Genomic DNA, 25,878 nt, shown 5'->3' with positions numbered 1-25,878 from the left:
CAAGTTTGGTTCTTAATTCTAATTCTCAATAGTTTGGATGAAGACAGAAGGTCATAGGACTCTTGGAAGCCAAGCAAATATATTTGGTTAGTATTGAAAAAGATATTGAAAAGCTAGCACAAAGACCTTAAACTAAAACAATGTGAAACAAAGATGCATATTAGATGGTAAAAATATCATATAGGAGAGATCTTAACAGTGATTATTTTGCAATATATATCTCTGAAAGCAGAAATAAAGCCATAGGGAGGTCAAAAAAAAAAAAAAAAAAAAAAAGAAACTAAAACAGTCTTGGAATCATTCAATAAATGTATGGGATATCTATGCATCTCTTAATTGAGAAGACTGCACTGGAATACTGTGCATACTTTTGAATCTACTAGCTTAAAAGTGCTATTTTACCCCAATGGGTATTTTAGAAGACTTTGGGATGAGAAAAAAGTTAGAAAAATATTTCATATGAAGAGTCTTTGAAGCAATAGTGTGAAAATTCTACATATCCCATATGGATTCAGGTGACCAAAGGGTCTCAGAAAATGGCCAGAAAAATTGGGAAACTCTCTTAGTAATTCATGTCTTTCTGAATATAGTCCGTATATTCCTGATATTCCCAGCAACTATATCTTCAGTGTAATTTGGAAATAGCCTTGAATGTGGTTTAATCTTTCAAAACAGGTGACAGAGCATTCTTTATTTTGATATATATTCTATTTCTTTTTCTTAAAAGGATATGGGCACATACAGGAGGAGGTAGGGAGACTGCTGTGCATATGTAAGTTCTGACTCATGTAGACACTTTAAAAATAGTGAAAGAAGTGAGATTTGGAGTCCTTTGAAAAGCAATCATAAGAATAAAATTCATTTTGGAGCTCTAAGAACTCCAGGGATTTTTTTTTTTATTTGACAGAGAGAGACACAGCGAGAGAGGGGACACACGCAGGGGGAGTGGGAGAGGGAGAAGCAGGCTCCCCGCTGAGGAGGGAGCCCAATGCAGGACTCGATCCCAGAACCCCAGGATCAAGACCTGAGCTGAAGGCAGACGCTTAACGACTGAGCCACCCAGGCACCCAAACTCCAGGGAAATAACAGATTGATAATTCATAAAAAATTTTTACAGTAAAATATATTGTTGAATAGAGAGGTACACTTGCAACCTCTCTGTATCTACAGGGACAGAAGGCCACAGAATATGATACCACGATGCAAGTTGCATATTAGTTCTGGAATTCAGACATAATTTTCTGAAACTACTACTATGTGTCCTATATTTTTGTTTAACCTTTTTTTAAAGATTATTTATTTATTTATTTAGAGAGAGAGCAGGGGGAGGGGCAAAGGGAGAGGGAGAGAGAATCTCCAGCAGACTCCATGCTGAATGTGGAGCCTGATGTGGGGATTGATCCCACAACCCTGAGATCATGACCTGAGCTGAAATCAAGAGTCAGATGCTTAGCCAACTGAGCCACCCAGGCGCCCCTTTTTGTTTAATATTTTGAGAGACCTTGAAAGATTCTAATCTCTGTGCTACTTGTGTAAACTGTAAAATAACTTAAGTTAAAATAGGGATGCTTTTTAAATACTCTCTGGTAAGTATATTTTGGTAAGTATTAAAACTATGTGTTCTTTAAAACACTTATATTATTAGACACCTAAACACTCCCTGCCATTTCATAGGATTCTTTGCCTGATAATGCAGGTATAAAGATATGCTTCAAGCATAGCCAACAGGCTATTAAAATAATATTTCCAAATCCGTCAGAATAGCAGAAGTGTTTGAGATCCCCAGATGTGGATCTCGAATTGAACTAAACTTTTTTTTTTTTTTAATCTGTCTGAAGTGAAAGCTAGGAAATAAAAACTTAATTTCACCAGACAGATAAATATGCATGACTTCATATTGTTTTCATTTATTTTCTGGTCTTCCAGCAGCAATAAGATCATAATTTAACTATGATTGGAGCCCACGCATGAAACAATGCTCTTTTGCTTTTCCGTAAAACTCCTTTCACATAATAGGTACTTGATAAATAATGATTTGAACTACACTCAGCAGGAACTTGTCTTCTGTTACAGTTTCCTTATTATGTTGACATGTATTAAAACATTAAAAAGAAAATGAATTTATATATCCTGTAACACTTCAGCAGTATTATCTCCTCATGCTCTCTACTAAACGTTCATTCCTTCTCTCCTGCTTCCTGGCTTCCCCTTCTTATAGCCTCTAATTGCCCAAATATCAATTTTCAAACTCCAGTTCTTCCTGTTCATTTAAGTTTGTAAACATCCCCCTGGCCTCACTTGCATTTCTGCCAAGCCACAAATGTATGATCCAATATGTCATTATGTTCCTAGTTTGCACCCTGGAATGTCATCCCTTTGACCATCTGCCACACTCCTTCTTGATAATCTCTAAATCCCAGATAAACACAACCAACCAATGTCTAGGGTTTCTGCTTTCAGATTCATAAAAATAAAATATGTTGGCAAAATAGTTATAACCATCTCAGTTTGTTCCACCAAGTATGTGGAGAAACTTAGACTATGCTCTCAAAGGAGATTAGTAATCAATCTATTAATATCCATTGTTTATCAGACGCCAGGCAGTAGCTATTCTGAGTTTCTTTTGCCATTTTCTTTTGAGCCCTCATCTTCCACTCACAGCAGGAAAACATCTTCCTCAAAAAGAAGCTACCATCTATTATCAACATTTTAAAACCACATTTGAAATTGCTCAATTCCTCTTTGCTATTCATTATGTCTGTATATGCAAGACTATGTATTAGAGACTTAAAAAAGAATATAAATACATCTGAAGCAAAAATATGAATCTTGAAGAATATCAGCAAATCTGTTCATGAATAACACATGAATTTGCATAAGTGTTAATAAGAGTGGAGAAAGTGATGAAAAAAAAGAAGCTTTTAAAATAGAAATCCAACCCAAAATTCAAAATAATTCATGAACATATCACAATAATATAATACTTGTAGAGGTAGATATGAGAGTAGTTTATAAAAAAAGAAAAAATATATATATGAACTATAAGAGAAACCCTCTACCCATTATTGATCACATACCTTTAACAACTATTATTATTCTTAGTAGGGAATGGATGAATCAAAGTAGATGATACTATGTTTGGAGTCACTAAACTTATAAACACTGAAGGAAATTGTAAGGATAAATCCTTAGCTTTAAGATTTTTTATTTATTTATTTGAGAGAGGGAATGACAGCAGGAGAGGGAGGAGGGTCAGAGGGAAAAGCAGACTCCCTGCTGAGCAGGAAACCCGATGTGGGACTCGATCCCAGGACTCCAGGATCATGACCTGAGCTGAAGGCAGTCACTTAACCAACTGAGCCACCCAGGCACCCAAATCCTTAGCTTTAAAAAGTGAATACATAATCCTATTTATGAAGTTGTTTAATGTTTCTTCTGCCTCAGGGTGGGGTGGGGAGTACATGACTCCTATAGGAGTCATTATGTCCTTCCAACCATTATGGCAGAGAATAACCTACATTTTCACAAACAGAAACCAAAAACAAAGAGGCATGGAATGGTATAACTAGTCATATTTTTATTTGTTCTACTTTTATGTTTTTGCCTAAAGAATATGACTTAGCTGTCCTTTTGTTGTCACCATGAGTAGGAGTATAAAAAGGCGAGAGGAGGTGGAGCCTGACAAATACATTAGGAAAAAATACACAGAAGTAAAAAAAAAAAAAAAAAAATCAACGGAGATTAAAAATAACTAAGAAGAAAACAAAAGAATATTTTCCTATCTAGAGCAAAAGGGCCACCAAAACAAGTCACTATACTTGCAAGTCACGCTTCCCCATTTTAGGGTCAAGATGGTATGTGAACTCCTTACCCTCTCACAAGTCACGTTTTGAGTTTCTACCTTCTCGTAAAGGACAGTGTGATTCTATCAGGTGTGACGGCACTCATGTTAGTAAGGAGGACTGAGATTTGACTAGGAAGGAAAGGAGATGCCTAGGAGAACCGAAACAGTGAGTCTCAGCCTCACCAGACTGCAGGTAAGTCTGAGCAAGGCAAAACCGCGACCACATCCATTATAGGATGTTTGAGGCATCATTTGTAATATATTCTCAGTTCAGACTATGTGTGTGTTATTTTATTTAGGAATGGGAGAAACTGCTAAATGGTCTCTTGAAACCCTGTGGATAAAAACAGAATTTTAAATGGTTATGCTCTGTAGAGAAATTAAGCACATTACAACACCAGCTGTGAGTTCTCATTTGAAGGACAAAAATAAACTATGGGAATATTGACTACTACAAATCTGATAATGCCAAAGAAGTACCAAATATACATAAAATCTCTGGTGGTTCCCAGTATGTATCAAACTAAATAACTGCATTTCACTACCAATGGACTGTGAAATCTGAAAGAAAAGGCCCCCAAAAGACACCTTTTTTTTTTTTTTAACAGACAGGACTTTTCTTTTTTAAGATTTTTATTCATCCATTTGAGAGAAAGAGAGAAGAGAGAGAGAGTACAAGCAGGCAGAGGGGCAGAAGGAGAAGCAGACTGAGATCATAACCTGAGCTGAAGGCAGACGCTTAACCGACTGAGCCACCCAGGTGCCCCCAAAAGACACCTTTTTAACAACCTTTTAACACAGTCCCACAGAATGGGAGTATCTACAAAGTGGAAAACGTATATCTAAAGAAGAAAACAAACAAATATGGGTAGTAGATGTTCTTGAAAGCAAATTATCAACAAAATTATGATAAGGATTTTCAAATTTGAAAGGCATATTAAATGTGATTTAGAGCCCTGCAAACAGAGATATGAGTATACATATAGTTATAAATGATCTCTCCCCTAGTAAAATCTGTAAGATTTACAAATGCATTGACAATTAGAATTAAGTAGGCTGGCAAATCTCCTTGCATCAGATAAAACCTAGTCCCTCAAGAGGCAGCATAAAGACCATGAAGCAGAACATATTTACCTGGTAGACTAATGATGATTTTATATTGGGGGATTAGATTACACTTTTATATTACAAAATGAATGAACAAAGTTATTGTGTACACAGAACCCTGGTATAAGCTTATACTCACGGACTTTGTGACATTATGGCTACAATTCATTTGCTATAGATATTTGGTTAAGAAGTTGGAATTAAACAATGGAGTTTTGAGGTTAAAATGAAGTTTACCTATCACAATTTAAAGATTAGATGGTCAGAGACCTCTGGGGGGCGGGGCTCAGTCCATTAAGTGTCTGACTCTTGATTTTGTTCAGGTTATGATCTCAGGGTCATGAGATCAAGAGCTGTGTGGGGCTCTGGGCTTGGTGGGGAGTCTACTTGAGATTCTTTCTCTCCCTCTGCCTCTATCCCTCCTCCCAGCCCCCTTGCTCTCTCTCTAAAATAAATAAATAAATCTTTGAAGAAGAATAAACAAATAAAGATTAGGTGGCCATAGGAAAAATTTTCATTTTCATGCTTTTTTTGTTGTTTTAGAGTAATGTAATTTTAAAATGTTGTGACTTAAAAATTATCTCCTGAACTGTTTATTTTAAATAAAACTGTATTATTATTGATATGTTAGTTAATGATAAATAAGGTCATTATTAAACAAACAATATATATCGTAGAAATCCTTCACTTGGTTATTTTCCAAATCGAAGTCTTTAGTATTCAATAGGTAAGGGTCCTAATTTTCCAGATAAATATTGAAGATTTTGGTTAAGTACAAAATTTTCTATCCACCACCATTTGGTACTAGAACAACTAAAGGATTAATGGCAGAATATCTTTTTTTTTTTTTTTTTTTTTTTTTTTTTAAGCATGGAATACAGCACAGTGCTTAATACTAATTATGTTCTCAATAGTGAATACAATGCCTGTGTTTCTGCTTTGCCAATCTCCCTGGCTAGATTTTTCTAACTGATGTTATATTTTGTCATCTCTGCGCTGTCACAATTCCCCATCTAATTGAAAAGTATTCTCAGATTCACTCTACCTGGCGGAACATATTCTATCCTTTAAAGTCAAATCATGTTCTACTTCTTTTGAACAGTACAACCTTTAGTGATCTCTTTAAAGTTACTCCAGTTTCACTGCCTTCAGTCTCAAGTTACATTTCATAACATCTTGGTTTCCCCAACTAGATGGCAAGTCCCCTGAAAGCAGGAACTTTGTGTTTTAACTCCTAACATTCTGGACAGCTTAGATCACTCACTGCCTTATACACCACAGACAATGCATGCCATCTTACAGATTAAGTGGTAGGAGAAAACCAATGTTAATTTAAGACCTGACTACAATAATTTCTTTTAGAGGAAAAAAAAAAAAAAACTCATTCTTTCTAAGGAGAGTAAGAGTGTTGATGAATAGTAACAGTGTGAGTCTCCTGTAGAATGCTGGAAGTCAGTATAAATGTCAAGCAATGAAATGAAGCTCTGTGTGTGTGTGTGCATGCGTGTGTGTGTGTGTGTGTGTGTGTATTTCAGGTGATTTTCTTCATTTTTAAATTAAATACAATAAATAAGTATATTCTTATTGAAAATATCCAAAGTCCATTTCATGGACATTTCTTAAGAAGCATGTTTTTTATATTATCATTATTGCTCATCCATGTAATTAAACTCTACACTTACATCATTATTTCTGTTTGATGTGTAATTACACATTGTTCATTTTATAGTTTGTCTCTACCTTTTCAGGTATTTATTATCTTATTTTCATGTGGCTGCTATATCTCCAAATATTTTATCCATGGAATTTTATTATAATTGATAGATTTTAGATTTTCTGAGGCATTCAGTATTTTAAAATACTCTTCCCTAGGGCGCCTGGGTGGCTCAGATGGTTAAGCGTCTGCCTTCGGCTCAGGTCGTGATCCCACGGTCCTGGGATCGAGTCCCGCATTGGGCTCCCTGCTCCTTGGGAGCCTGCTTCTCTCTCTCTCTCTCTCTCTCTCTCTGTCTGTCTCTCATGAATAAATAAATAAAATCTTTAAAAAAAAATAAAATACTCTTCCCTAATTGTCATATGAGTGATATCCTAATAGGAAGAGGATTATTTTATTGTAGGTTTGTTTTTTGTTTTTTGTTTTTCAAATGTCACATAAAGAAGACCCATCGACTATTAGCTTGTAATTTTGCAAATGAGTACTTCAGGACCATTTATTTCCTTTACAATTTAAATTCATTGTCTGGAAATTGGTAAAAGTATTTTCTTATCCATCAAGTTAGGGAATTTCTCTGGGATTATATATATACATATTCTATCAATCTTAAATATTTCTTTATGCAGAGTAATTTATTTGGGTATTTCTTACTAGTTTCTATCTATATATTTATTTTTTAGTTACTTTCAATGTGACCTTTATAACTTGTAGCCCTTCATATGTGATTTCAAATTCTTTGTATTTTGATCTCTCTTCAGAAGCATGAAATAGTAAAAATTATCTCCATATCTCCATATTACAAAAGAAGAAACCGAGATTAACAAGTCAGGAAACGAAAGATGTTGGCAGGGATGCAGAGAAAGGGGAACCCTCCTACACTGTTGGTGGGAATGCAAGCTGGTGCAGCCACTCTGGAAAACAGTATGGAGGTTCCTCAAAAAGTTGAAAATAGAGCTACCCTACGACCCAGCAATTGCACTACTGGATATTTACCACAAAGATACAAATGTAGGGATCTGAAGGGGTATGTGCACCCCGATGTTTATAGCAGCAATGTCCACAATAGCCAAACCATGGAAAGAGCCAAGATGTCCATCAACAGATGAATGGGTAAAGATGTGGTACAATGGAATATTATGCAGCCATCAAAAGGAATGAAATCTTGCCATTTGCAATGATGTGGATGGAACTGGAGGATATTATGCTGAGTGAAATAAGTCAATCAGAGAAAGACATGTATCATATGATCTCACTGATATGAGGAATTCTTAATCTCAGGAAACAAACTGAGGGTTGCTGGAGTGGTAGGGGTTGGGAGGGATGGGGTGGTTGGGTGAAGACACTGGGGAGGGTATGTGCTATGGTGACTGCTGTGAATTGTGTAAGACTGATGAATCACAGACCTGTACCTCTGAAACAAATAATACATTATATGTTTAAAAAGAAGAAGAAGAAGAAGAAGAAGAAGAAGAAGAAGAAGAAGAAGGGGAGGAGGAGGAGGAGGAAGGGGAAGGGGAAGGGGAAGGAGAAGAAGATAGCAGGAAGGGAAAAAGGAAGGGGGGAAATCGGAGGGGGAGACAAATGATGAGAGACTATGGACTCTGAGAAACAAACTGAGGGTTCTAGAGGGGTGTGGGTGGGGGGATGGGTTAGCCTGGTGATGGGTATTAAAGAGGGCACATATTGAATGGAGCACTGGGTGTTATATGCAAACAATGAATCATGGAACACTACATCAAAAACCAATGATATAATATATGGTGATTAACATAACATAATAAAATAAAAAAAAGAAGAAGAAACTGAGATACACTGAGAATAAGGACTTGGCACTGGTCTCACACATAATCAGCAGAGAACCTAGGTTTCAAATAGAGGCAACCTATTTCCAGAATCTACCTCTAAATCATTCTTTTCTGCTTTTCCATCTTATTTTGCTTAACAGATATTTACTTAAAATATCCTCTGTGTCATACATCATGGCAGGAGTTAGGAATACAACAGGCAAATAAGTCAGACAAAAGTCCTTGTATTCCTGAATCTTACAGTCTAAATGGGGAGAGAGCCCACAGTATGACAATGGCTGTGATTAGGGAGATGCCAGTTATCATACAACCATCTGTCATTAAAAAAAAAAAAAATGGATCTGCTTTGGCTGATGACTCTTTGATACTGGGTGTTGGGTGGCTGAGGCGCTGGCCAATTTGCTCTTAAGGGCATTAACTTTTTCCAGTTATGATTCAGAGGGGATGGAGTCAGGGTTCCCCAGACTTTGGTGAAAAGAGGGAAGTGACTGAAGCTTGGTAGATGACAGAAACCAGGAGAGGTAGCAAAATGCCATGGGACTCAAGAGCAGGAGGTACCCAAGGACATGGACCCCACCTCTCAAGTCCCTTGAGAGAATATGGGAAAAGCACTGTTCTCTTGGGCAGTGTTGCTTCTTCTTCCATCTTTCTGATTACTAATTCAGTTTTCAGCAGTGTCCATTTGAGTTTTCTTATCTTACCAGAAATTTTAAATTGGCAATGTTTTCATGTGTCCACTCAAAAAGTCTGTATTGTTTTCTCTTTCTAGTAGTAAGTGCATCCCAATATACACTAACTGCCTCTTTCAACCTACTTGATCCTTGTAATGCTTCCACTTAGGGAAATTCTTTGAGCTCTGATTCCCAGCAATTTCTCCAACATCATAAGGGGTAGTGAGTAGATTTGGGCCAGTATTTAAATATCTTCTTGTGAATCTCAATGCCACAGTGCTCTGGGGGTGACTTTCTGGATCTATCCCCAGGCCAAGTTTATTTAGCTGTACCTAGTTGGCCCAAAAGATTTAGAAGAATGAGTTTGAAATCTATTTTTAGGCTACAATTGCTTTCATCTACTATTCCTTTCAGTTATCTGCTAAGCTGGGCTGTTTTTCACTGTACTCTGTTCACCCATACTCTTGATACTAGGGCATGCTTTGAGCACGTGGTACTTTGGGAGAAGGAATGTAGCAGACATGGGAGAGTAACAGGGCAAACAAAAGCCAGAGAAGTACAAAAAAATCAGTTGAGGTGGTACCTGGCATGGAGTGACAATGTTGTTACCCAATCCAACTTTCAGAAATTTTGCAAAGGATCTTGGTTTTGCTCAGTATATAGGATGGTGTTCTGAACCAATTTCAATTATTTTTTTTTAAAGATTTTATTTATTTATTTATTTGACAGAGAGAGACACTGTGAGAGAGAGAGAGCACAAGCAGGGGGAGTGGGAGAGGGAGAAGCAGGCTTCCCACCAAACAGGGAGCCTGACATGGGATCATGACCTGAGCCGAAAGCAGACGTTTAACAACTGAGCCACCCAGGTGCCCCAATTTCAATTAAATTTTAAGGAATAAATATCTGCAGCATATCAGTGAACATCCAGGGAGCCAGCATCTCTATGATAATTAGGTTACTACTGAACAGCATCCTTTCTTCTGAGTCCAGTTTATATGCCAACTATTTAACAAAACTATTGCCAAACAGTCCTTGTTTTATAAAATGGAGGTCTAGGTAAAATGGTTTTTGACTGACTGATACTCTTAGTGATAGAAAGCCTGAACATTCCAAGGAAGTATCTGTTTAAGGGCATTCAGGAACTGCTGAAGCAAGATAACAGGATGGGGCAAGATTCCAGAGAGGGGAAGCACATGAACAGGGGGCTGCTGACTACAATCCATTTGCTCGTACTAAAAACTAATGGGAAGATGGAATTCCAACCTGGGGACAGAGAAACTAGAACTTTCAGAAGTCTCCTGCGCCTGCAGTCAAATTGGAAATTGAAGGACCTTAAACACATGGCTGACTTTCCCTAAAGACATTTGTTAAATTAAAAGTTTAAATTGGAAGTTAAATTGCAAGTTGAGCAGAAATGTAAAACTCTAAGTGGAAAAGGCCTGGAATACATAGAAGAGATTTTTTTCTTTGCCCTCTCTTTGTATTGAACAGGTAATAGTTATAGTTAGTGAGCGGGGCTATGGTCCCAGTACACAAACAAGCCCCCAGTTGAAAGTCCTAGAGGGCCATGTCTTAGCAATGGGGCAGAGATTGAATCTGAACAAAACTACAAATCAACCTTGATTTAGCTCAACTCTGATTGGATTAACGTAATGATCCCCCTCTCCCGGGCGTCTGGGTGGCTTAGTTGGTTAAGCAACTGCCTTCGGCTCAGGTCATGATCCTGGAGTCCTGGGATCGAGTCCCACATCGGGCTCCCGGCTCAGCGGAGAGCCTGCTTCTCCCTCTGACCCTATCCCCTCTCATGCTGTTTCTCTCTCTCTCTCTCTCTCTCAAATAAATAAATAAGTAAAATCTTTAAAAAAAAAAATGATCCCCCTCTCTCCTTGCTTGTCAGAGAAAATGGTGAATACTCCCTGAAGAAACACATTGTCATGTGGAGACTCTCCTAGGTCTGTGAGCTACATGTGACATCGAACAAGAATTTACTAGACATATCAAGACACAAGGCCATGTGTCCCAGTACTGTCTCTCCAATGTCCCTGATGAGAAACAAAAACCTGTCGTCTTATTGAGACACTAGAGATAGTTGACAATGATTGTGAAATTGCTAAGATTAATATGTTTAAGAAATATAGGAAGAAAGAAAGGACAGAAAAAATTTCTATCAACCAAAGCAGTCGGTGTTTGGGCTATGCTTTCTTTGAATGGACATATTTCCTTTATTAGGACTGTTGTTTCTTTGAGCAGAATATTAGCTGCATGCTGGTGTTTTCTACTAATACACCCACAGTGTATGTCACAGGGAATACTGAAAAATAGGCTCCAAATAAAGAAAATTTATGTAAGTAGGATGGAACATGCACAGAGACATTTGTTCTCCAAGATCTGACTTTCTATGAGGACATTAGTGACATGATATGATTGCAGGCATAAACACGGTTAAGGTATTTGTCTCTGGAATAAGATTAGTATATACTTATGAATGAGTTATAATAAATGTTTGGTTTTTTTTTTTTACAATAGTTTTTAGTAGGAATTAGTCCAATGATGTGTCAAGAGGGATTGAGATTTTACCAGACTCATGTGCTAACAGGTTAGTCTGCTACAGATTTATGGATGCTGCCGGAAGATACAAGGTTCCTGGGTCAGATACAAAGGACTTGATTACTCATGTCACAGCATGCAGCATGGACTCTCATTCAGAACACAGAAGATAGTGCTACAAGATGGCCAGAGGGCCTCCTTCCAGAGCAGAGGGCAGGTTTATTTATCACCCCATTATATACATGTAAGGACAACCTCTGGGGCAAAGTCCAACCGAATTTCCTTGCAGCCCATTATAGAATATTGGGAATGCCCTAGTTTAAGGCTCCTCTGCTGTGAAGCAAACCCACTATGTGCATGCCATGCACCTGGGCCACTCCATGTCACTCTCTGAGACTTTGGGGTTAGAGGAATCAGAAAAAACATGAAGTTCATACTGCTTCCCATGCCGTGAGAAATGAAGCATTCATCCCTGACCCGGGAATAAAGAGCCTTGTGCCAGCATCCATGAATTTGGGTCAAGACTCACTGCTTACCATGTAGGTAAGGTACAATGTCAACATAAAGGTGTGAAGGCTCTTATTATACATCTTCAATGACTACTTGGTTGCTGAACCGCTGACATTCCCAGATTTTGTTTTTATTTTTGACTAATGGGATGCATGTGACATTTTTGTTATTGTCTTCTTATGTTTATGTGTAAGATCATTAATAGCTTTGAACACATGTTCATATGTTCATAGGTTTATTTACTATTTTATTATTCCTCTTCTCTCAATTACTTATTTATATCCTTTAACTATTTTGTTTCCTATTTGGAATGTTTATTTTGTTTTGTAAATATATTCATGACACTAATCCTTACTCATTTATAAGTATTGCTATATCTCACCCCAGGTTATAACCTGTTTGTAAGTTTTGTTTAGAAATCATTTGATGCAATATTATCACATTGTTTACTGTTTTATGAATGTGCTATTTGTATCTTTTATACAAAAATCCTCTTCTACCCCATTATATAAAATTTGTTCACCTTATTTTCTTCTAAATTTCTCAAAATATTGCTTGTACAAGTAGTTCTTTAATATAATTTATTTTTGTGCATGTATTTGAGAGATTCTAATTTTAGTTTCTCTAGATATATAAACAGTTGATCCAATTCTATATACTCTTTGGATTACCCTTTCCACAATGGTTAGAAATGCTACCTTTGTCTTCTATCAAGTTCATATATTTATATATAGATTTTGTTATCTAATCATTTCATTTCAGTCCCCTCCATTCGTTCTCCTCTTCTCCTTATCTATTTCTGTACTCCTACCATATTTAAGGAGTACTTCATTGTTTTGTGCTGGTTTCAGACTATTAATAACCAATATTGTGGTTATACCAGTGCTTGTGATTCTTATTATGATTGCAAGACACTCTTCAGCAATAACTATCAGGAAACTTTGGAAAAAAGGCTTTTTACTCACATGTCCTGGAAAATCACATGGCACATCTGGGTCCACACAAAGACATGGAGGGTAGAGAGAAAGAGAATGGGGGGGGGGGCTTGAAGTTCTGCTGTTATTGGGGTCAAGGGTGGGTCCTATGGTTTTGGGGGCTCACTCCATCAATGAATTTAAAACATATAAATGGGAATTTAAAAAACAAGGAGAGAGAGAGAGAGAAGGCCCAAATGATTAGTTATCAAAACCAATTAAGAGCTCTAAAACAAAGAGTCTCAGGGGACAGGGGAAGAGGCCTGGATCTTTATCTAGTCCTATGGCTGGAAATGTGTTTTTCCAGCTAGCCCTCTTTGAAGTGAATTCCCCTTTGAAGTAGGTGCCTCTTTGAAGTGGATGCCTTGGCAATGGAAGTGTTAAGTCATGCACTTGTATTACAAAAAAAAAAAAGAAAAAAAATCCAGCTGTCTGGGTTTACACTCCCTACATTCATCTTTATAATGTCTTGATAGCTGTTAGCATATGCCCTCTTTTCTTCTCTTTCTGCTAACTATATATCTCCTTCATCTTCTTTTTAATACATTCTTGCTTTTCTTAATGCTTTGCTATTTGCATTTTATTAACAGATTACTAAATTCAGTTTATCATTAAAATTATATTTATTTTATAGATTAATATGAAAATCTGATTGCTCTGATTCACTAATTTGGTAAATATATTATTTTTCTTGCATGGTTTTATATTTTCAGTAACATTGCTCTTTACATAGGGTAAACTTGAACATTATACATTGGATTTGTTTTCCTCTAATGATTTTAGAAAGGTTTTGGGCTAATTTATTTGATTCATTTTTGCCATTTTAAATTGTACCTGATTTACTACCTATTCATATTTTTTTAAATATAGAAAATCTATCCATTTTGAGGCATTTAATTAGCATTCCAAAAAATTGGCAAAGTATCTCATTATTACTGAAGGTGCTTTAAAATTTAAGATTCTCTTAAATTTTCATATAGACAATTTCATCATCTATTAACAAGGATAATCTTGTGTTTTGTTTCTACTTATTATTGTTCTTTTTTTCTTTTTGAATTGAGAACATTCTGTACAATGCTGATTATTTGTAGTGCCTGAAGTCATCCTGAGATCAGAAGAATTGCTTAGACAAACCTATCAGAAATCACTCATTCTTAGAAATGTGACCTAAATAAAGATATTTTAAGACACCAGGTTTGGGATTTGTTTTTTTTTTTTTTTTTTTTTTTTTCCAGCAATAGTTGTTTCTTTTGAAGCAATAGGCTAAGTATTTCTAACTTTTTATACCAAACTTTCTATATCATTTGAATTTGGTGTATTTCATCTAAGCAGCATATATATGTGTGTGTGTGTGTGTGTGTATTTACATATATTTAAATATGATATAGCTTTGATTAAAAATGATATTCAATCTGATAATGGCCACAGTATGTTTGAATGAATTTCTACTTTCTTCTTTCATTTTCTATGCTTTGACTTTACATCTTTTATTCTCCTTTCTGGTCTTCTGATCTATTGATAAAATAAGTTTTATTATTTAATTTTCTGGAAATCATTCCTTGCTTTGGAAAACAGATTTTCATGCTGTTAATTTAGTGTTTACTCTTCAAGTTTTAACATATGAAATGAAACCTAATTACACATTTTTTCTTATTATATTCCGCAGAGATCCTGAAAACAAAGATTGATACAATATTTGCCAAAACATCAGTAGCTAAAAGTAAAAAGCTTATTTTTGTACATTGGTTAATAATGAGTCTTCCTTGATTCCTGATAGCTTACTATTTTTAACTAACTCTAGAGAAGGTTGATAATAGCAAATTATTTTTCATCAGCATTTTGAGCAGATGATTTTTATCAACTTCTGCCATCTATTGTTTTTTAACCAGGAATCTAGTTATTGGGGCGCCTGGGTGGTAAGTCGATTAAACAACTGACTGTTGGTTTTGGCTCAGGTCATGATCTCTGGGTGGTGAGATTGAGCCCCCATCAGGCTCCACACTCAGCACAGAGTCTGCTTAAGACTCTCTCTCCCTCTCCCTCTGGTCCTCCCTCCCTCCCGCCCCACGCTCGCTCTCTAAAAAAATCATTTAAAAATCTAATTATCATTGCTTTTTAATTATTTTGCATTTTCTTTTTGATAGTATAAAATTCTTCCTCCTTATCTTTGATGCTTAACAGTTTTAAATTGTCATATCCAAGTATAGATTTAATTTTGTGCTTGGTTTTGGTATTTATGTTCCTCATAAGGGTCCATATATTTGTATGAGTGTATTCATTTTGGTATGGCTATTCCATTTTTAATCTCATCTTTACATATTACTACCTCTAGCTGCCATGTGTTTAGAGAAAAGGCCATCTTTATATATGGTATGATTAATTCTCCCAATGTTCCAAAGTAAGTATTTTATTTTATTTATTTTGTTTATTTATTTAGTTTTTTAGGGAGCAGAGGGGCAAAAGAAGAGGGAGATGGAGAGAGAGAATCTCAAGCAGACTCCATGCCCATCGTGGAGATCTACGTGGGGCTCAATCTCACAACCCTGAGATCATGACCTGAGCCAAAACCAAGAGTCGTACACTTAACCGACTGAGTCCACCCAGGCACTCCTAAAGTGGGTATTTTAAACCCTAATTTATGGATATACAAACTGAGCTCGGAAAGTTAGGTGGCTTGGCTTACCTAGCATAATTAAGCCTGCTTGTATAAGCACATGCTTTCAGCTGTACATTTGAATCTTTTCTAGAAATTGTTGTTACCTATTCAAAAGAAATTTTCCCGTGTTATTTATAATTTTATCAATTCCCAATATTTTTTAAAACAGTCTTACAAATGGATTAAAACATCTTTATCCCTACTCAACTGTCCATAGGCCTCACATACTTGACATAGTATAGCTGGTTTAAGCATTCATAGTTATGGTTAAAACAAAGGTTAAAAAATTCACATCAGCATCATAAACCCTTTTAAAAGTGTGCATATGTTTGAGGGGAATTCCTTAAAATGAGCTCCCAGCACTAGTGATGTCAAACAATTGAATTAAGCCCTTTTGAGTATATCCATTCATTAAATTCACAAATTCCAGATATAAAAATTTTATATAAAGAACTTTTATATAGTCACTGAGAGGGTCTCAACAATAGTAAAATTTTCTTGTTTCTATTTTACTTACATAGGTTAAATAACTTGAATATAATACACCTTTAAATCCAAGTCAAATTTTCATGATAATATCAAATTAAAATTACTTAAAAAATGTAAAATAAAGGGGCGCCTGGGTGGCTCAGTCGTTAGGCGTCCGCCTTCAGCTCAGGTCATGATCCCAGGGTCATGGGATCGAGCCCCGCATCGGGCTCCCTGCTCCGCAGGAAGCCTGTTTCTCCTCCCACTCCCACTGCCTTGTGTTCCTTCTCTCGCTGTGTCTCTCTCTGTCAAATAAATAAATAAAATCTTTAAAAAAAAATGTAAAATAAAATCCTTATCAGAATGGAAAAAGAAACAACTGAAATATAAATATAGGGATCTAGATAAAATCTACTAAGGCAAAAAGTTGAGTGTTCCCCAAATTATGTAACTATCTGAAATATGGGAAATATGAATAGAGTTGTTTTTTTTTTACATATTTCACACAATTACATTAAATGTATTTGGGATTGTAGAATGGGACGTTCAAATGTACATAAATATATAGCAATCAATTAATACAATTTGTCATACACAAACACGCACAAATATGTATTTCCATAGGTAAAGCTGACCATAGGGCAGTTAAAATGAGAGAGACAAACAAGCAGCTTTTTATTTTCATATAAACTTTGTTATGGCCACATGTACAATTTGGTATCCTTGTTATGATAATTTAAAGAAGCTTAGGAAAAATGGACATAATGTTTTAGTGAGTTGACATTTAGTGTATATATATATATATATATATATATATTTGAAAATACATCTCCCTGAAGGGTACAGAGAGGGAATTAAAGAATTAAATGTTACTCCTAAATGAATGCACTATTGTTTCTCTCATAGGATTCTGAGGCAAATGTTAAATCCCAAATAACAGCATATTCAGATAAAAGTGATCAAAGATAGTTTTGGGGAAGAAGAAAGTTGATACAAATCAGAACATTGCACACATTGACTGATTCAATGTTTCCTTTACAGCAAAATGGAGTTTTATACAACCTTGAGAAATCTACCAAATAGGGAATCTAAAACATGAGACTCTTCTCTAGTTACTAAATTATGGTGTTCTTTTTTCCCCCACACAATACAGAAGTTTAAACAAAAGTAATTCAAAATTTCCACAATATTCTGCAATTATGCATATTTTATACCCATATTTTGAAAAATATTCATAATAAGAGGAAATATAATTTGTACACCACATCTTGATAGCCTTGCTAATGCAAGATGAGTTCAAACATTGAATTTCCTTTCTTAACTGTCCCTAGGACATATTTTTCATTTTTCCTAATTTAAAATTTTTCTACCTCCTAGCAATTGCAAGCAGCTCTCATAAACATGTTTGTCAGCTAAGATTTCTCTTAAAATTTGCCCAAGAGCATATCACATGTACATTTCTTGTTTAAAGGGATGCTTCTGAATAAACTCAATGAAAGTTATTTGTACATATGGCTCAATTTTAAATACAAGCTATTCACAGATCATAATACATTAACATCAAACTGACTTTGAATGCTGATTTGCAAGCTGTTCATGGGTATGTATGAATAAAGCAAAACTGCTCAGGCCTATTCCACATGAAGTCAAAACAGATATCACATAGATTAAAAAGTGTATGTAAATCATGTTCACCTTCATTGTCCTTCAGAGTGAAGTTTGGGTTTATAGATAGGTGTTCATCAAGAAAGTAGTTAAACCTTGGTCCATTTGCAAAATCATCTTTATCCGTGGCACTGATGGTATGAATTACCTGAAGAGAAAAAGCAAAGACTAAATTGGAAACTTAATTTGGCTTATTCCTTTGATTATAATTATATTATAGCATTTTTAATTACCATCACAAAAGGATTTTTAAAAGTCACCTTTATCCACCTTGAGTCTTTTCAAATCCAAGTAATAAATGTCCCAGCTAACTGGTTTGTTCTTACATGAGATTTTAGGAAACACGTTACGGAACAATTTATAATCATCCACACTTTATTTTTTAGGGTAGCACAAGCATTTAATTTTTTTTTCTTTATCACCCACAGTACCTTGGGGTCAATTAGCTGCAAGATGTTATAAGAACACCTGTTTGAGGAAACAGGAAGTATTGTTTGTACAAATATAAATATCCTAGTGTTCGTGTAGAACAGCTTTGCAGTGTATGTTGTTTTCAGTAAGTAAATGCAAAAACAGTGGAGTCATAATATTTTTACTGTTTAGGGGACCTTTGAGAGCATGACCTAGCCCCTCTATTTTAACATAGCTAAGATTAGGAATGTGAGACCCCAAAGAACTGTGATGTGCCCCCAAACTGTTAAAATAGTGCCAGAAGCAAAACCAGACTACTCACAGTTTTATGGAATACTTCTCATATACAGTGGTTGAGAGAAAATAATTCTAAAATTCGGACTATGCACATTATGGAGCAGAGGAAGTTAGAATATATACATGAAATATTCCAGGTGGCTTATGAACAGAACACAAATTTCAACAGTGGTAGCCATTACAGTCTTAGGAAATATCCAAACTAATATGCAAGATAATATTTTCCTCTTTTAAAAATTAGTATCCTAATGCTTAGGTGTCCTTTTCCTAGCCCTTCCTTAGAGAAATTAAAAGAAAGAGAGGAAAGGAAGCCATAAAAAGAATGTTTCCTGGGGCACCTTGGTGTTCAGGTGGTTAGGCGTATGCCTTCGGCTCAGGTCATGATCCCAGAGTCCTGGGATCCCTGTGCATTGGGCTCCCTGCCCAGCAGGGAGCCTGCTTCTCCCTCTCTCTCTGCCCCTCCTCTGCACCCTGCCCCTCTGCTCATGCTTTGTCTCTCTCAAATAAATAAATAAAATCTTAAAAAAGAGAGTGTTTCCTGCATGTGAAATATAGTGTGTTCATTTCAAAAATTGCTATGATTTCTAAAAACATCTTACTCAATTTCATGCCATTTCAATCTTTTCCAAGTGAAATAATATACCAATATGTACAACAGTTAAAAGCTAAATTCCTATCCATGCATTGAATCCATTAGTTGGTCAGGGAGATGAAGATGAATGTAAAAGTACTAAGAAGGAGTCATCAGTGACAGTAGGACCAGAAAAACATGTGTCTTCATAAAGGGGAAGTGAAGAAAGTGCTTTGGGCTATGGAAGTGTTCTATTTCATCCATATCTGCATATGGCTCTGTATTGCTCAGAATGTACTTTCTCAGCAAGAAATTTAGGTAAAACTTCCCCCAGCCCCCACATATCCCAAGAAGTCTCTATCATTCTTCTCTTCTTTACTTCCCTTCACACTATTAATTTATGAGCTGAAAAATCTACATATCTCCTTGTTGTTTGCTTTCTTTTTTGTTTAAATTACAGCTGGTCTCTGAATGGATCCTTTTTTCCCCCTTGTTATTGATTTTTGACTTGATAGGAGAATAAATTGATGGATAATTGGAAGCAATCTGACAATTTTTCTCAAGTGTGAAAAGCTCCATAGAGTTCAGAGAGTGTGTAATCTGAGGAAAATACCTACGTTTTCAGGTACTTAACATAAAGCTGAAATAAAAATATCAAATTTTCAAGATTGTTTTCAGGGTTAAATAAAATAAATACAAGTTTTTTTTTCAAAAATAAATGTCCTATCTCCCCTAATCCTTGCTCATTTTCATTCTCCAATGCACAATCCTATTTTCTCGATGATACTTAATAACCTACTGATATGTTTGCAAATTCACTTCTTATCTTAGAATGTGATTTTGGAAGAGATTGGCAGAGAACAATTTATTTAAATCAACTAAATTATTTTATATTTCCTGTTATTACTAATTTGGGACAATTATTTCCTTCCCGTTTTAACTTTTTACAAACAAGCTTATTCTATTTGTTAAACACTGATATAATTTATATTATATCTTTACTGTTTTACTGTTATCATTAATAAAATATACTTTCCATTTTTATACAGGTAATTTCAAATCTGAATTTACTAGGAAGCTCACTCATGGCAAATTTATCTTTCTTTTTTTTTTTTTTTAAGATTTTATTTATTTGACAGAGAGAGCACAAGCAGAGGGAGAGAGGGGGAGAAGCAGGTTCCCTGCTGAGCAAGGAGCCCGACGTGGGACTCGATCCCAGGACCCTGGGATCATGACCTGGGCCGAAGGCAGCCGCTTAACCGACTGAGCCACCCAGGCATCCTAATGGCAAATTTATCTTTCTTAAAAACTTCTTGATCTCGTGTCCATAGCAAAAGATGAGCTGATTGCCATGTTTTGCTTAAGAGTCAACCATTCGTTTTGAATTCCTGAAGAATGTTCCTCATGCATCCATACTTATTCTTCGATAATGCTCTGAAAAATGCTTCCAAAAACCTAGAATGTTGCTCAGCTTTTATCTAGAACTCAGAGACAGCCTCTTATTAGGGAATGGTATATTCAATTTTTCTGTTTACTAATCACCTTTTCTCTTTCAGTAGGAGATAGATTTCCATTTTTTGTTTCCCTAGACTTTTATTAGGAAAATCACCTCAGAAGTGAACATGTCTGTGATTTTGAAAAGATGTAAGCTTCTGGCAAATATCTAGATAAGTGCCATGTATACGTCATCAGTATTTTCTATGCTTTTGTCAGTTATGATTTATCTACACTGTGCTACCTGTGCCCTCCATTTGTGTAAATTGTTGATGATGTACAATCCGTAACAATTTTTTTTCTGTCTCTCAATCTTTCTAACTGAACTTAGATGTTTTCTATCATGTGCATATTATGTAATTTGTGCATAAAGTGTTTGATTATTTTGAAAGACCTGAGAAAAACACAGTCACAGATTTAGTCTACTAAAGGGGGGAGGGAATCCAAATTGATAGTTGGTATTTATAAATAATTACCAAAAATTATGGTAATTATTGCCCATGGTAATTTTGGTAATACCCATGAATAACGATTCACTTTTAGCAGAAACTAATTAGAATCAATTCTGTATTTATTTCACCAAATAAATGTATCACCCTGTTTAAATGTTTTTTCTATGGTCTATTACTTCTTGAGTACTTTATTAAAGGGGGAAAACATCAAACTAGTCAGTGTCACAGATATATACAAATAATGTAGTCTTCTGTTAGGTAAATGGGCTAGTCCTAACTAAACATTTAAATTAAAAGAATATTCTAGGGGTGTCTGGGTGGCTCAGTTGGTTAAAAGTCTGCCTTTGGCTCAGGTCATGATCCCAGGGTCTTGGGATTGAGTCCTGCATAGGGTTCCCTGCTCAGTGGGGAGTCTGCTTCTCCCTCTGCCCCACCCCCCTCTTGTGCCCTCTCTCTCTGTCTCTCCAGTGAATAAATAAAATAAAAAAAAAAAGAGAATATTCTATGGAACACACTGTATCTTCTTAATTAATCAATGAATTTGTTTATAATATAATCTCAAGTGGGATCATAAATTTATTTAATAATAACACTAACTTCTGTTGGTTCAATGAGTTGACCTTTGTAAAATCTTGATGTAAAATCTCTACTGATCTAGGTATTTTTTTCATACAAAGTTTATTATTAATAATTAGACGTGATGAACACCAGGTATGCTGGTATTAGGTGATACAATTTTTTAAATATATGTTATACTTCCTAAGTTTACTTTGTAATGAAACATACAGACACACACACACACACAGAGGGGAAAGTCAATATAAATAAGATAGAAAACATTTCCGTCATTTATATTTCAGTTTCTACATGTAGAACCATCTCATTTATTATGAATTCACTTTACTTTGGGAACTGACTTCAAATTTCATGCATGCATGATTTTCTTCTTAATATTTCTTTCATGCAAGGTACTTAAAAGATTTTTTTTTCAGAACAGGAAAATTTATTAACTCAGAGAAATATATTGTTGCAGTTCAGGTGCATTGATACCTGATTCAATGTGAACTTTGCTGTTATATGGGGTTTAAACCTCTGCTTCACAAAAGACACGTCTCTCTGCCATGGTCACGTGCTGTTATATTTAGATGCACAGCATCCATAATAAAAATATCTATAATTCTAAAAGCAATCGTTATAGAAAGAGGAGACATTGTACAGCTGGGCAATACAAATATGCTTCAGAAAACCTATTTCACAAATCATTATTTAGAGTTCCCTATTCCTACTCTGCATCAAAATACACAAAGTTTATCCAGAAATGCTACAAACAAAAAGTTAAATGAACCAAAGGTGGCAAAATTAAACAATAGAAAGATTCAGATCATTTCCCTTGTTATAGGTTAATCATAAAAAATGGCCACACAGTTTGGCAATGGTTTGTTTAAATAAGAGTGCGATAAACAATATTTTCAAATGGCTTTTCATTCCCTCAGTAAAAAGTTTTAATTCATTTTGATAAAACAAATGTTTAGAGAAACAGATACTTAAGCAATATAAAGAACCCAAGTATCTTAATGTGACACCTAAAATCATACAATATTAAAGACAACAATGATGCTAACTATGAATATAGTTTTCAAAGGATAATAACCATAATCACATAAATAAATCTATATACATTAGATCTCAGGGGTGCTAAGTCTTGTTCTCTGAAGAAAAGAAAAATACTATATAAATGGTAAATGGGACCCAGAAGATAAAGATACATTTTTGTCACAAATTTAGCCTTCTCTAAAAAACGGAATGGCTTCCCATGTGAGGAGAATAAAGTAATCCACATTTAAAGGAATTTGAGACTTATCTACTCATATACTCATAAAATTTCATGCTTGGAAGGGCCCTGAAATTCCAACAATTTTCTTTATTTTAGAGATGAAGAAAGCATTTGTCAATGTCACATAAATCATTTCTTAGAAATGCTCAAATTTTAAGAGGCCAAATTTCTAAAATTTTAAGGAACCAAAACTTAAATTAAAAGAGTTTAGAATATTTTAACTTCATTTAACTTCATTTGTCTTTCTAACTTATGATCTCTTGTTGCCATGTATATTACGTCTATTTTAAACTCTGGAAAATGTTCCTTTGATTTCTATTTATTCATTAATGATTTAGTTTTTATGAATATATTTATTGATTGTGTTTGGTTTGAAGGTTCCTTATGACTCCAGGCTGCCAGTGTAATTATTTTTCTTTTTTACCCAATAAAAGCTCTAGAGTGTACCTTATGGTAAGAGATTTTCACATTTTTGTTGGCTTAACTCTGAGATTTTCTGGTCTGTTGTTGAGGGATATTTTGGTAGAAAAAAAATTCATGATTGTCAGTTATTATCTTGCAACTGTTGGGAATTTATCTTTCCATTGTTTTCTGGGTCTTATCTTTCTTTTTTTTAAGATTTTATTTATTAATTTGAGAGAGAGAGCATGGACATGTGTGTGCATGAGCAAATAGGGGCAGGGGGGAGGAGCAAAATGGGGACAGAGAAGAAGAGGGAAAGAGTCCAAGCAGACTCCATGCTTAGTGCAGAGCCTGTCTAGGGGGGCTTGATTCCGCCATCTTGAGATCACAACCCCAGCTGAAACCAAGAGTGGATGCTCAACTGCCTGGGCCACCCAGGTGCCCCTGGGTTTTATCTTTCTTGGATGAAAAATTAGCTTTTGATATTACTCTTTTTAAGGTACTATATCTTTTAAAAATGTTTTTACTTTTAATTAAATTTTCTATTTTTTTATAATTATAGATTCATATACAGTTGTAAGAAATATAGAGAGATGCTATGTACCCAGTTTCCCCCACTGGTAACATCTTGCAAAACTATAGTACAATGTCACAGGACAAGAAAGTTCACAGTTTCCTCCTCATTTAATACAAGGCTTCACACAAAGCATTCAATATAATTTTATTGGTATGATGAATGTATGTATTAATGAGTTCATTTTTTGATTTACATTTGGGTTCTGGAGAAAATTTATTTTCAACGATTCTCAAAGAAATCTATTTGTACTTAAAGCTTTATAAAATTATTTTCACTGAGCACAAAAATAATATTGAGGGATTTTGAGGATTATACCTAAAATAATAGAAATAGAGCTGCTTGTTTTTCTCCCATTCCAATGATAGTAAGGAAACAATTAACTTACCTGGCCAGGTTTTGAATTTTCACAGACAACAATATCATATTCCCTGGCAAGTTCGGGTGGGTTGTCATTGACATCCAGAACTCTAATACCCACTGTGACATGGCTCAGCAAACCAGGATTGTCTGCAAAACATGCAGGGATATATTTAGTATTTCCATGCACACTTTAGAGGCTTGGTTTAAAACAAATCTCCTTAATACTGTAGCTTGTCACTGGCTCCATATGCTACAACAGGACTTTTGGCAAAAAACTTTATGATGGCACTCTTTGCTAGAACTCGCTAACTTACAGAAAAATGAAAAATGAACACCAAGGCATGACATGAATGCTAAAATGATATTTTGTCATATCAAGGAAATTACATGTTATTCAGGAACTGGGGGGGGGAGTTGTCAGAGTTCATTGTATGCTGTCAGAGTCTAAGGGATCAACAATTGGTTTCATCGTTAATTTAAGAAAAGCATAGCAGTTGGTAAAAAAAAATACATAATCTTTAAAAAGTTTGAGTTTTCAAATTTAAATAGACTTGGAGAAAATAAAGAATTACCATTTTTGCACAAAGAATAACTTTCTTCTTATAGAAAAAAATGCATGCAGTGTGTGATGTTAAGTCATACATGGGGAGAAATAATAATTGAAATCAGAACATAACAGAATTAATATATAATTCTGGCAGATAGCAAAATATTATAAATAACACCTTAAATAACTCTTAAACACAGTCTTTCCATTTTTCAGTAAGTTTATTAGTTCTGAAATGTGAGGAAAAGGCAAATGTTTAGTTTATTTTACATGTTAAAGCTATAAATGCAGAATTAATAATGGGAAAATTAAATATGTATATTTTTATTGCTGATGTTTCTGTCATTATTTTTTAAAAATCCCAAATTAAAATAGATTAATTTTAAAAAGTATTACTAAAACAAAAGACATAAAATCTAGATAAATTTATCAATTTATCAAAGTAGAACATGAGAAGTTATATTTGAAAAAAGTGGGTATGGATATACATAGACATATACTGAAGATACTAAAACTAGTAAGAATATGGATGGAATAAAAAATGCCAGGGGCACCTGGGTGGCTCAGTTGGTTAAGCGACTGCCTTCGGCTCAGGTCGTGATCCTGGAGTCCCGGGATCGAGTCCCGCATCGGGCTCCCTGCTCGGCAGGGAGCCTGCTTCTCCCTCTGACCCTCCCCCCTCTCATGATCTCTCTATCTCAGTCTCTCTCTCAAATAAATAAATAAAATCTTTAAAAAAAAAATGCCATAGGTGGCTCTAAAAGGAATAGAAAATCTGAGGAGTACTACAGTAACTAAAGAAAATCAAATTTCATTTAAAACATAATTTTTCTAAAGCAAAAAAAAAAAAAAAGAAAATCACGTCTAGATTATTTTACCTAAAGTTAAAGAAACAGGTAATTTCAGTCCTATACATCTTTTTTCCCAGAAAACGGAGGAAGGAGAAAATACTCGAAAGCTTGTTTTCTGTGG

The 25,878-nt window shown here is 35.1% G+C and overlaps 1 protein-coding gene across 4 annotated transcripts in view; it reads right to left on the bottom strand.

Annotated features, from left to right (window-relative positions):
• Positions 1 to 25,878, bottom strand: part of CDH18 (cadherin 18) — a 315,869-nt gene that overhangs the window by 11,624 nt on the left and 278,367 nt on the right. For 2 of the 4 annotated variants that reach the window (XM_045888209.1, XM_064595613.1), the window contains 2 exons: positions 24,385 to 24,506; positions 17,992 to 18,109 (listed from right to left, as the gene is read on the bottom strand). The exons of 1 other annotated variant lie outside the window; for it this stretch is intronic. In XM_045888209.1, coding sequence (XP_045744165.1) covers positions 17,992 to 18,109; positions 24,385 to 24,506 — 240 coding nt within the window. Of the gene's footprint in view, positions 1 to 17,991; positions 18,142 to 24,384; positions 24,507 to 25,878 lie in introns of all 4 variants that reach the window. One more of the 4 variants, XM_045888202.2, reaches the window with a different exon arrangement.

This window comes from Mirounga angustirostris, unplaced genomic scaffold (assembly GCF_029215605.1).
Source record: "Mirounga angustirostris isolate CCGP_5_RB_7025 unplaced genomic scaffold, mMirAng1.0.hap1 SCAF_7, whole genome shotgun sequence".
NCBI classification, from domain to species: domain Eukaryota; kingdom Metazoa; phylum Chordata; class Mammalia; order Carnivora; family Phocidae; genus Mirounga; species Mirounga angustirostris.
The sequence above is the reverse complement of the archived record's forward strand: the minus strand, read 5'-3'. Positions and strand labels throughout refer to the sequence as shown.